Source organism: Pollicipes pollicipes, unplaced genomic scaffold (genome assembly GCF_011947565.3).
Source record: "Pollicipes pollicipes isolate AB1234 unplaced genomic scaffold, Ppol_2.1 Scaffold_7231;HRSCAF=8579_pilon_pilon_pilon, whole genome shotgun sequence".
NCBI lineage: Eukaryota > Metazoa > Arthropoda > Thecostraca > Pollicipedomorpha > Pollicipedidae > Pollicipes > Pollicipes pollicipes.
In genome coordinates, this window is record NW_023597034.1 from 39,385,390 (window position 1) to 39,398,664 (window position 13,275).

The 13,275-nt window shown below is 60.9% G+C and overlaps 1 protein-coding gene across 1 annotated transcript in view; it reads left to right on the forward strand.

The window, feature by feature from the left end:
- The window catches only part of LOC119109602 (protein gooseberry-neuro), a gene marked incomplete in the record, with an annotated part of 24,915 nt that extends 12,790 nt beyond the window's left edge, over positions 1-12,125 (forward strand). Inside the window, 4 exon segments of the mRNA XM_037233295.1 lie at positions 8,415-8,583; positions 9,029-9,210; positions 11,366-11,531; positions 11,825-12,125. Coding sequence (XP_037089190.1) covers positions 8,415-8,583; positions 9,029-9,210; positions 11,366-11,531; positions 11,825-11,927 — 620 coding nt within the window.
- Between the last annotated feature and the right edge of the window lie 1,150 nt (positions 12,126-13,275).

The following is a 13,275-nucleotide window of genomic DNA, read 5'->3' on the forward strand; positions in this document are numbered from 1 at the left end:
TCTCTTGCTCTCGCTCTGCTCTTCTCTCTAGCTCTCTCTCTCTCTCCTCTCTCTCTCTCCTCTCTCTTCTCTCTCTCTTCTCATCTTCTCTCTCTCGCTCTCTCTCTCGCTTCTCCTCAGCTCTCTCTCTCTCCACCTCGCTCCGCGATCTCTGCGCTCTCTCTTCTCTCTGCGATAGATGATCGCTCGCTATCGATCGATACCCGGTCTCTCGTAGGAGCTATTCCCTTCAGTCGAGCAGAGTCCCCGTGTTCTGAGCATTCACTCTCAAACGGGCAAGCAAGCACGTCTCTGCCGGGAGATCTGGACGTGTCTGGGCTTGGTGCAGTCGGAGGGGGTCTCATTCGTCCAGCGTTGAAGGCCGCAGCCACACAGACTCAGAGCCGTGGCTGGGCATAGGTTCGTCTCGAATCGACAGCCGCTGAGCCTGACTAGATAGAGCCTCCGAGTCTCGGCCGGACCGAGTCAGTCGAGTCTGCCCTGGGCTGACCGGGCGACGCCGGCCCGGCTCAGTCGAGCTTTCCGAGCCGTCGCCGCCGGGCCCGGCCGCATCAAAGGCCCAGCGCCAACCCGTGCCGAACGAAGCGGGGCACGAGGGGCGTCCGGCGCGCGCGCCACGCTCTCACGCCCGGGCCCCGACACACGCGGCCGTTTAGGGAATCCGTAATGAAAAACTGACACGCTTAATGGAATTTCTGACGGACGTCACGTCCGAGATCACTGACGAGGGGCGGCGCCAACAAATGAAGCGGTTCCGTAACCCGTCTGACTGAAGCGACCTTCACGGTAGCTCGGCCAGTTAAAAGTTCGCGCTAGTGAATAGCGTAAGTGGGACTGTAAATCGTCGTTGCTTTTCATTGATTCATTGAATTTCCACATGCCTACTTCTGCATTATGTTGCAACAAAATCAAATCGAGACAACCATAGCCAGTTGTGCGTCCAAAGTGTATGACGTGGTGCACTCCCCATTCACTGAAAAATATTTTAACACCAGGTTGAGAGGGCCCATTTAAAACTGACACATCGTCTGCGCCATCTTTCGTGTCTCAAGACTCAGGTAATGCATGATCGATATTTCTTTAACTGTCAAATCGGAAACAAAATGCTGTACCCATTTATTCCTCATCCCGAAAACTTAAACCTTATGTCGTTGTACCCCTTCTAAGGACACGCCCTTTCATCCTGAGTCTTCCGTCTGGCCTTCCTAGGCCGTTGCGTCACCCGGGTCCATCCTCCCCAGACCTCCCCAGCCGGGTCTGACGTCCAGCCCTCCCCAGCCGTGTTGCCACCTGTGTCGGAGGCTCGGCATACCTTAGCCTCCGCCCTCGGCCGTCGCGGCGCGTCGGCATCCGCGCCGTTTTTGCCGCGATGACCGGGCCTGGCGCAAAGATGACACTAAGTGACGTAAGTCACAGCTCCGGCCAGCTTTGATGTAGCCGCCACACCCGCGCCGCCGGCCGGCTTACCGACCTGAGCGGCGCGCGCAAAAACACCGCCTCCATTCAGCGTCGGCCGCGGCTGGGAGCGGATTCTGTTTTTCGTCGCCGCCGACTGCAGCCGCCGCGCCGCAACCGCCCCGGAGCCGCTCCGGAACCGGAGCCGTAGCCGGAGCCGGAGCCGGAGCCGGAGCGCCGCGTTCACGGCTGGACGCTGCGGTGTGCCGGATGGACAGGCCGACCCAACGACCCCACACTATGGATTTATGCGAGCATCTGCGTGAGGTCGTCCGGAGAGTCCCTCGGCGCTGTTTTGCGTCACGTCCGCTAATGGAGCACGCTGTTTGCCGCGTCACGGACCATTGTTTCACGCTGTGTCAATGGCAGGGCGGTGGCGCCGTCTCAATGGCCGCTGTCATCGTATCGCTGCGGGCTGACGTGGCGGGGCGGCGCTGGCGGCGGCCGCGTCCCTGTGTCGAGGCGTCGCTGCTGGCGACCGTGTCCCGTGCCAGTGTGCCGCTGCGGTACGCGTGTCAGTCACTGGCGTGCTCGTCATCTGCCACGGCAGTGATGCTGTCATCACTGGCGGGCAGGGCATCATCGTATAGGAGGCTGGTGCGTCGCTGCGCCACTGGCACCCCCTGCGTGACCGTATATGTGGTTGATGCGTCATTTTGTCACGGTTGATTATGTGTCACCTGATCAGCTGCTGCGTCCCCGCGGCACTGGTGACCAAAGCATCGCCATATCAGTGGTCGTTGTGCGATGTGACGTGCCCCTCACACGGCACCACACCAGAAGATCTTTTGACGTCGCGTCACCGGCGGACACTGGGCCGCGGCGTTCTCGGCCGCCGTGTCATCGGCCGTGCCGTGCCGTGCCGTCGTGCCGTACGGGCGCGGACGTATCTCGACCGCGCGCGGGCCGCCTCCCCCTGCGCCGGCCCCGCGGGGTCCCGGCGTCGCCCGCAGTCAGCACAAGGTGAAAAGTGCGCTCCAGCCGCGAAGCGAGAGAAAAAATATCCCGCCCACCAACTGCACACGCCGTAAGGGCCGCCGGCGCGCGCTGCCGCGCGGACGGTTCGCCTTTACCGGCACAGTCAGTTACGACACTGGGCTACCAAGCGGCACGCTCGACTTTTGACGCCCGGGCCGCCGCTAAATTATAGATGAGGTAATTTGTGAATTATTTCCTACGATTTGTAAGCGGCTCGGGTGACGATTAGCATACAGGTTCGGTGTTGTTTTACATAATATCTGATGTAGGTCCCGGGCGCCTGCTGGGTGAGCGCCCGCGGACGGTGACGAGAGGGACGGCCCGAGGCGCGCCGCCTGGGGACGCCTCTGGCGCCGGTGACGTCACCATGACAGGCACCTCCGACACTGACCGACCTTGCAGTATTGCTCGAGGTGATGTTTCACGGGCGCGTGCGCGCCTCTCGTCCCCTTCCCTCTGTGGCGCATTGTTGAGCGGCAGAGCACGTGGCTCGGGGCGGTACGAGACGGCGCGGGATGCTCCAGCTACCCCTTCCAATAGCCACGCCTGGCACAGAAAGACACCGCTAACAGGGGGACACGGCCAGGGCACACGTGCCGACGGTCTCATCTGTCACACTGTACGGCGCCGGTGTCAGGTCAGGTCAGGCGGTCTGGACTGGGCGCCGGTGCCCTCAGAGCGGCGGCGGGGGCGGCAGCGGCGGCCGCGCTCGTCCGGTCACCTTGGCCGTTCGTTCGGCGGTGACGGACGGCGGCCGCCCGCCGCACGCGGCTGCCGTCCCCCGCCGGCTGACACGGCGCTAATGCGTGTCGGCCGTCAGCTGCCGTGTCGGTTCTGATGCACGGCCGCCGCCGGCCGCTGACGGACGGCCGCCCGGCCGGGAGCGGGCGGCGGCGGCGCCGGCGCCGACCGAGGCCAAACAGACGGCACTGAGAGACGGCCCGAGACGCGGGCGGAGCCCAGACGGACGGCGTTGGGTCTAGACCAGCAAGGAGCGAGACGCTGGACCGCCACAAAGGAGAGAATTGGTCCACAGAGGACTTGGGTTGACGCGAGGAAGCTGGCCCAGCCAGATAAAGAAGAGTCATTTGATGGTGTTAATGACAGGAACGGGTCACAGTCGTTTTCCCGCGACGTTCGCGCAAGGCATGTCGTCATCTTTCCGGCAGGGTTAGAAACCACGGCATTAAATAAAGGAAGGTGAAGTATGACAAATACGATTTGCCCAATTTATACTATTCGTGTGACTTTGATCGCGAATTTACTCAGGCCTGGCGCGCCGCGATTTCTATACAAATCCTCCGAAGACACACACTGCACTGGGTTTGCATGACGTCTTTCTCTTACTTGCATACTGGCATTCGTCACGTACTGGAGGGAGCTGGACCTCCCCCTCCTGACTCGGGGCCCCCTCTGAGACATCAGCCGACAGAGGGGGGGGGGGTCTCTGACAGGGGACGTCGGCCCACGCCCGCTGTCAGCCCACGCCCCGTCGGCCCACGCGGGCCGCTACACGGCCGCCGATAGCCGATCTTGTACCGTATTTCAGCGGCGGCGTGCCGCGCCGGGGAGCCCAGTGGGTCTGTCACTTTAGAGCGGCGCCCCGCCGGGGTCGGCAGGCGCATTCCACCGCCTGCAGCCCCGCAGGCCGCCGCCGCCGCGCGCTCGGTGCGCGAGCTGGGATCGACGGGGTTCGCTGGCCGGGACCGGCCCTGTCACTGGGACCTGCTCTCTCTGGGACCTGTCCCCTGAGTGGGACCTTTTCTATCACTGAGATCGGCTCATTTATTATTGGGATGCAGTCCTTCACTGCGACCCACAGACTCACTGGGACTGGCTCTCTTACTGGTCCCGTGCTCTTTCGGCGGGACGTGCTCTTCGCTGGGACTCGCTCTGCCCCTAGACGAACTCTTTCACTGGCACCCACTCGCTCGCTGGAGTCCTCTCTCCCACATGCGACGCGCTGCAGCCGCACCTGCTAAAATCGCACCTGTCAGAACCACTCCCGTGGGGCTCTCCGACGGTGTCCGTTCGAGCGAGGCAGCCTGGGTGGGGCGCACCCTTCGGCGGCGGGCTCGTGGCGGGAGGTGGGGTCTCTTCCGCACCGCCGTCTAGGACCTGCTCTCAGGCCTGGACTTCCGCTGTGAAACAGCACGCGACCCTCCAGACAAGCCATGCTGAAGGGACTTTGTTAGGGGTGGCTCCAGTGCCGCGCGGCGACACCATTCCCCGTGAGCGCAGGGGGGGGGGGGGAGGAGTATGACTGGACGCACCCCGCCTCGTCTGGGGCAGTCTCTGTGTTCTGAGCAGCTCTCCCAGCCTGACCGCGCCGCCGGCCGGGCAGCCACGCCGCCGGTGCGGGGCCCGCCGCGGCGGGGGCGGCCCGGCCGGCAGGTGTGACCCGGCAGTCCCTGTGTTCTGAGCAGCTCTCCCATCCTGACCGCACCGCCGGCCGGGCAGCCACGCCGCCGGTGCGGGGTCCCGCCGCGGCGGGGGCGGCCCGGCCGGCAGGTGTGACCCGGCAGTCCCTGTGTTCTGAGCAGCTCTCCCAGCCTGACCGCGCTGTCGGCCGGGCAGCCACGCCGCCGGTGCGGGGCACGCCGCGGCGGGGGCGGCCCGGCCGGCAGGTGTGACCCGGCAGTCCCTGTGTTCTGAGCAGCTCTCCCAGCCTGACCGCAGCCGTCGGCCGGGCAGCCACGCCGCCGGTGCGGGGCCCGCCGCGGCGGGGGCGGCCCGGCCGGCAGGTGTGACCCGGCAGCCACGGGGCGGCCCACCCGGAATGTCGGCCGCTCTCGCGCGCTGCACGCGCCCGCCGCGCCGCCCCAGCCGCCAATTATTAATCACGGCTGGGGCGGCCACACACCTCGCGCGCCGCCGCGGCCGCCGGCCCGGCCCGGCCCGGCCCGGCTGACTCGACTGGGGATGGGTCATCGGTCCGACACCGGGGTGGCGCAGCGGCTGGGCGACCAGCGTCGCTGGGGATAGGAGACGTGCAGGTGGCAGCTCGGGAGCGCAGAGCTGCCGCCACAAGCTGTGGTGCTCAGTTTTAAGGCCAGTTCCAACTGATATGGGGTAAAACAGCGTTTAAAAGATAGGGGGAAATTTGTTTCCGGACGGTAGCAATAGAGAAACCGCATCGAAATAAGGGACGTCGCAGACCACACGGTATGTTTACCTTCGAGCGATTAGACAGCCGCACAGTCACGTGAAACAGCGCTGGAAAACTGCACTGAAGGCCGCGTCAAACGTGCCGAAAGGCGCTGTTGAGCATTGGAAACGATGGGAGATCTGTTGCGAGTGACGGTCGCCGGGCTTGCTATTCACGGCAATCCGATTTCTCAAACGCATAATATAGGAGAACGCTGGGTGCAGAGGAGCAAGAGAGCAAACGGAGAAGCTCCGGCCCGGATCATAGCAGAGCTTCCTGAAATGCAGCCGATCCCCGGCGCTGGAGCCGATGTCAAGGTCACCCGGGGGGGGGGGGGGGGGCGCCATAATGCCCAGTCAGGGTGGCCGTAATTAAGGTCGAACATCTGCCCAGACGCAGATTAGGCACGCCTAATACTTGCCAGGGCCACACCGAGCGGCTACCGTTTCTTTTATACGTCTGTCGGCTCAAATGTATGGCCATTCCTTCGTCGGCGTTTTTATAACCATCGTTGCCCAGCTAGTCACTTCTCTGTTCCTTCCCACGTTGTCCCCGGCCCTTGCCGTCCCTTTTCCCCGCCAGCCCTCCCCTCTCCTTCCGGCTCCTCCTCACACCGGCCCGTCCTGTTACACTGCTCCCATTGTGCACCAGCCCGCTCCCTTCCCCGAGAGCTCTTTCTGCGGGACTTCTCACCTCGCGCGGCCGCGTCACGTGACGCCGGGCTGATGGCCGCCCGCGTGTCACGTGACCGGAGCACCTGCCCGGCGCGGGCGGACCACCGGCGTCGGCGGCCGGCCACCTAATCGCGGCCTAATTCTCCTGATAGTAACGCTGGCGTGGCATGCAAGGCTTTTTGTGGCGGCGCAGGCGGCCGCGGCGGGCGGGGGCCGAGCTGTGCGCGCGGGTCAGAGGCCACACGACCGCGTGAGCGACGCCATTGGTCAGGCCGGCCGCCACAAAAAGGCTGATTGGTGGTTAGTGCCGTGTAAAAGTTCCAGCCCTGTGTGGTTAATGGTCGCACTGATTTGGTGAATTGTGCTGGCTTTTAAAATGGTGATAGAGCGGTTTCGGATGGTTTTTCCGATTGAAAATCTACAGGTGGAGTGTTCGGATAAAATACCACCCATAAATGTTGCTCGCGTGCGGTTTTATGTTTTTCTCGTGCATGAACTTCACCTGTAGCGGCATTTCCCATTTCCAGCCCGAAGGCATCAGTCTGTGTGCCTTGTTCATCCGTCGGAGCGAGATGCCCCCAGTGGATAGAAGGAACATGTGGTGATGAGTGATGACATGCTCTGATGCTTAATCCACCGTCACCTTCACCACAGACAGTCCCGGACCTACGAGCGGTTTTTTAAACTTAGAAACGGTCTTTGGCATTCTACGCGTATGGCGGCGTATGATACAAATATTACAAACGACTACGCCTTGAGCCCCAACTCTGTCCACACCAGCGTTAAGCTGAAGCTCAAAACTAAAGCTCACGAATCCTCTACTCCAAGCAGGCACATTGCAGGTTATCCCAATGAGTTACTGCGCATTTGTTCATGGCACCTACTCAGCAAGTTCCTATGTCGGCCCCCTCCCCCTCCCACGTTACCTTGACTTGAACCACGTCCGTCACAAACTCTTGTCAGTCGTTGATCACTGTATCAGTGTTTGGGAATGGTCTCCCGACCCTCGACGTCAGAGACTGTGCCCGACCACGTTACGTCTCCGGTCGCTCTTACCTAGGTCGGGAGGCAGCGCCTGGCTATCTTTGAACTCTCTCCGTAGGTGTCGTCCCCATTCGCGAAAGGTCTGCACCCGTTGAAGGAGTTCCTATCAGATCCGACACCAAATCCGTTCCCCCATCCAGGCTGTCCTGCCGATAATCTCTGCTGTTTGGATAATCGACCGCGTTTGGTGACCGGACAATAGCTGACTAGCATTGGACTTGGCCACTGGGTGAAGCGCGGCCGACCCTGCCTGACCGAAGTCTGACCGTTCCACCCCGGTTGAGATCTCAGCGGCCCTTCCTAGTGAAGTCCGACCGGTCTTCCCCGGGTGAAGTCTCACCGACCTTCCCCTGGGTGAAGCCTCACCAGTCACCCGAAGGGCGAGACCTCAGCGGCCCTCCCTAATGAAGTCTGACGGTCCCACCCCGGGTGAAGTCTCATCGCCCCCCCCCCCCCGGGTGAAGCCTCACGAGCTACCCGAAGGGTGAGACCTCACCGACCCTTCCTAGTGAAGTCCGACCGGTCTTCCCCGGGTGAAGTCTCACCGACCTTCCCCCGGGCGAAGCTTCACCAGTCACCCGAAGGGTGAGAACTCAGCCTCCCTAATGAAGTCTGACGGTCCCCCCCACCCCCGGGTGAAGCCTCACGAGCCACCCGAAGGGTGAGACCTCACCGACCCTTCCTAGTGAAGTCCGACCGGTCTTCCCCGGGTGAAGTCTCACCGACCTTCCCCCGGGCGAAGCCTCACCAGTCACCCAGGGTGAGAACTCAGCGGCCCTCCCTAATGAAGTCCGACCCGTCTTCCCCGGGTGAAGTCTCACCGACCCTCCCCTGGGCGAAGCCTCACCAGTCACCCGAAGGGTGAGAACTCAGCCTCCCTAATGAAGCCTGACGCCCCCCCCCCCCCCCGGGTGAAGCCTCACGAGCCACCCGAAGGGTGAGACCTCACCGACCCTTCCTAGTGAAGTCCGACCGGTCTTCCCCGGGTGAAGTCTCACCGACCTTCCCCCGGGCGAAGCTTCACCAGTCACCCGAAGGGCGAGGCCTCAGCGGCCCTCCCTAATGAAGTCCGACCCGTCTTCCCCGGGTGAAGTCTGACGAGGGCTCCCCGGCAGGCGGCGAGACGAGCGGCAGTGACGAGGAGAGCGAGCCAGGCATCAAGCTGAGCCGAAAGCAGCGCCGCTCGCGCACCACGTTCTCGGCCGAGCAGCTGGAGGAGCTGGAGAAGGCCTTCGACATCACCCAGTACCCGGACGTGTACACCAGGGAGAAGCTGGCCCTCAAGTCAGTACCGGGCGCCGCGTGTGCGTCTGTTGCGGGACGTGGGGGAGGGGCAAGCACTGGCAGGGAGGGAGGGCTTACTGGAACCAGCAGCCACAGCGACTGGGCACGGTGGTGTGTGTGTTGCAAGGTTTCCTCCGGATGTTGCTGGCGACATCCATATGGCGTGCCACGGACATGACTGATCGGACGTTTGCTTGAATGTGACTAATGCTTCAGGATGAAACATAGACAAATCACACTAAATCTCCTGTGGTTGGCGCTTGGTTAATCACTTGGGTCATTTTGGCTATGTCATGCCGTATAAGTGAGCATTCGGCCTTGACTGTGCTAAAATATTGGGCAAGACCTCGTAGGTGCGAGCAATCCTTCACGCCTGCGGTCCAGCCACTCGAGCAGCATGACGTCACGCCCAGAGCGTCACGTGACCGCGCCGCGTCCGCCACAGGACCACCCTGACGGAGGCCCGGGTACAGGTGTGGTTCAGCAACCGGCGCGCGCGGCTCCGCAAGCAGCTGAACGCGCAGCACCACGTGTCGCCGAGCGGCGCCTCGCCGGCGGCCGGCCCGGCCAGCTCGGCCCCGTACGGCGGTTACCTGCCCGACGCCGGCGCGCCCGCCGCCCAGTACGGTGAGGATGGCTGGAGGGCGTCCCCCCCCCCCCCCCTGATCCCGCCACAAACTCGGCGCGGTCAGCGGTGCAGCCTCAGCGGCGTTCCCCGCCCCACCGACTCGGCAGCGCCAGAGGCATACCCAGGGCTCTCCCACGCCGTTCAAACTCGGCACGGTGAATATCGTGGCTCAGGGGGGGGGGGGGGGAGAGGGGTGGGCAAGTGCAGGGTAAGCGACCTCCACTCACTTGCTTTCCCAGTTCGGCAGCATTTTATGACGGCGCCGTGGGCGGAGCACGAAAGGAAACACAAAAATGGCTTCCAACTAGTGGTGTCAACACGTTATCTATTTTTAGTACACCTTTTTTACCAAAATCGATTCGAACCAACCATTAAACCAGCCACAAGCAAGGCTAATATTTCGATCAAGTTTTTGTTACAGAACAATAAAACAGTCTGTGCTGTATCAAAGTGAAACATTGATCTTTACTGGAGAATAATATTTTTTTTAATTCACACACAATGTCCTATAGGTGACCATCGCGTCGCGTTTAGCGTAAACTTCCAACGCTTAGCGTGCTACAATGACATAATGAGCGGACCAATACGCCGTCCAAAGCACGCACAAGCATGTAAGGACGCTAAAGCTACTATTAAAACTTCCACAAACAAATATGTACACACACGGCTGCCTGCGTGCAAATTTAGCCTGCGAACACCTCATCAGCTCGTCACTCATCCGGCCCTATGTGAGCCCAGCCGTCGGCCGCGCCAGACCACTGGCCCGCGCAGGCCCGGGGCGGCCGCGTCACGGCCGCGCGGTCTGTGCAGATGTCTCCATGTAATTAGTTTCATTTCCTGATGCACAGCACAAGGCGGCGCGCTCTTCCAATTCTCCGTGCAACTCATAAAGCGGCGGACGAATTTGCCGTAAATAACGCCGGCTGTCCGTGTCAAGGCGTTAACGACCAGGACAGGAACGCCGCGCACCCATAAACCGACCTCCACTCCGCGCACGGCCGCGGTAGGAACCCTCGACGGTGCCACACTGCCACACCGCATCCGCCCAGCTAGCCGCCGTCTCTGAAGGGCCGCTGCGGACATACCCACCCACCACGGACAGAACAGATGAGCGTGTGATCACGGCACCCGCATTCTCCACAAGAGGTGAGCCCGCTGGTGCTGGCTCCGGTGGTGAGACGAAGGCCGAATCCTTGAAATCTGCGCGAACAGGGCACCTTGATCGCGACAGCCAACTCAGAGCGTCACCTTACCCATGCGTCTTCGTCTACCGCCGTGCCGGAGTGTTCATCGCTGGCGCGAGCGTGGACTCGTCCTGCAAAGGGACGGAGGTAGAGACGATGGCACGCGTCGGCCAACCGCAGGCAATTTATTGCCGGGCGCGTCACACAGACTTACCGCGATGCCAGACTTCCACGAACGTGATCGACAGTCGCGTTATTTCTGACATGTCGAAACGGGTCGAATGCGTTCGTCCGGGCGTTCGTAAACAGTGCTGCGTGAACAATGAGAACGGTCTTCCGTCTGCCGGACCGTGGAGCGAGCCGACGAGCTGCGTCGTGCCCGGACCGCTGTCCGACACTGCTGCTGTCCGCCGTCGGTTCAGCCCGCCTGAGCCCGGCGACGCCAGCCGGCAGTGCGGACCGGTGGCTGTGGGATTAGCCCGACAGCACCCTGGCACCCCGGCATCCTGGCATCCTGTCACCCGGACACCCCGGCACCCCGGCATCCCGGCATCCCGTCACCCAGCACCTCAGCACCGGCATAGATCGGCCACCGCGCCGCGGTGCGTGGCCCGCCTGCGTGCGCTTCGCGCGCAACGTGAACGGCGAAAGTGGGATAGGTCGGGCGACGTGCAACGCGATAGCGCAGACCTCGTGACGCTAATCATCTCCCGTGCCATGTCGGCGTCTGGGGAGGGGGGAAGGGGGTAGTACCGGGACGGCCCGAGATGCACCGCAGCTCACAAGGAAATGCTACAGTTGATCGAGCTCATATGGAGGTGGTGACGCAGACACGATGCATGGGTACACGCAGGCACTACATATGTACGCCAAGTACCGGTGACCTTGCCGCAGACACCCAATCCAATCCGTGTCTCAAAATGTCACAGGGTCACTGCCGCATCTAACGCAAGGTATTTATATCTTCCAGGCCAGTCCTGGGCCCAGGCCAGCTCGCTGAGCTACCCTGAGTACCTGCAGGGCTCCACCTCCCAGATGACGTCATCAGTGAACCAGTACGCCGGGATGACGTCATTTGCTGGCGGCATGCACCCGGGCTCAGTGGCCGGCTGGCCAGGCTTCTCTTCCGACAACAGGTGACCGACGGACAGAGGGAGAGAGAGAGAGAGAGAGAGGGGAAGGGAGAGACGGGGAGAGAGGGATGGTGAGAAAGAGAGAGGGAAAGATAGAGAGGGTAAAAAGTAAGAGAAAGGGGTGAGGGATTGAGGGCAATAAGGGCGAAAGTGTTGTTGAGTTGTGTGCTAACTTTAAATACGCGTTTTTGGTTTGCAGAATCATTTGGTGAGAATCACAAACACTATTGCATATGGTTCGTAGCATAATTACAAAAGAAAAGCGACTTCCCACTGACGATGCCGTCCGTTTTCAGCTTTTTCACCGGCTCGGCGACAAGCATGGGGTACCCCGGCAGCTACGGCATGCAGGCACACTTCCCGGAGGGCAAGCCGGCCGGCTTCCACCCGTACTCGTGAAGCAGGCGGCTCGGCTGGCTCGGACACGCGCACTAGCGGGCATCGATCTGGCGACCGGCCGTCAGCGCCCGCGGCCCGTGACCCGCCAGCTGCCGGCGCGCTGTCTGAGCTCGAGGAGAGGCTGTGGGAGCCCGGGGCCGCCGGCGCACCGCGCAGGCCACGGAGCGCCGGCTCGGTGCCGGCGGCAGGGCGGACCGCCGGCGCACGGCGCGGGCGGCGGGTGGGCCGACCCTCCGCGGGATCCTTCATGGCCGCCGTGGCAATACCTGTGTGCCAACTCCCGCGAGCTGCGGCCCGCTGGATATTCGCGTGGCCTGTGCCGAAGATATTGTGTGGTACTTGACATGACGGTCTTGCAAGGATCTGTTCGCTTTGGATCACCTTGTTTGAGAACCCCGTGCGAGTTTGTGGGTGAGGTAAACCGGTATGCATTGCTTTCGTGGTTGTCGTACATTGCCTTCTATTTTATGTTTTCGAAGTATCCCTGCTAAGTTATGTCGTGTGTAGATGGAAAATGTTTGGTTTCGTTATGTTCTTGTGAGAATGGCAAAATGTATTGCGTCTAAGACAACGTCTGTCATGTCTGACTAGTATCGTAGTAATTTCTAATTGCAGTGAAACTTTGGGGAGATTTGTGTTTTCTACCGTGTGTGACAATACTTGCCTGGAATGCTAATGTGGACTATTCAATTTATTTGTGTATGCTGCATCTCCAGCGTTGGCGAATTTGACACTCAGACTTGTAACTGAGTACAAAAAGAGCGAAATGGCCCAGGTAGCTAGCGCACTCTATAATACCAATCATTATCGGGCACAAAAAATTGGACTGTTAAGTGACATTAAACTGAACCATCACGTCGCTCGCCTGCTATTTTGCCTTAGCATTGCAGCCATTGCTCTGTGCTCGGTTTCAGATTGCCTCATCGCCATCGATACAATATCAACCTTACGACTTTTCCAGATTTCCCGAATGGTTTTCTATTGATCTATACCACTCTTGGCGCTGCACCTTTCCCCTAGATGTGCGGTCTGATCATATCTCGCCGACCGTGAAGTGCTACCGTGGATCGATGCCGTGCCCCTGGTGGCCTCACCATTTCTTGTTGCCATGGTCTGATTTTAGTTAGCCTCTGACCCCTCTTTGAGGATATTTTGTAGGCTTTAGGGAATCCTTGTTTCGCTTGTCGGTGAGCCCGGACGCAAAATGTGCCATTCTCGTATGAATACAGTATAGTGTGCATCTCTGTGCTTTCATCCCACCGATTCTGTGACTTAATCATGATGAGCAGAAAAGTTTGATAACCGAAGCATGCCCTCAGCTTCGGCACATTGCCAATTACAAACAGTT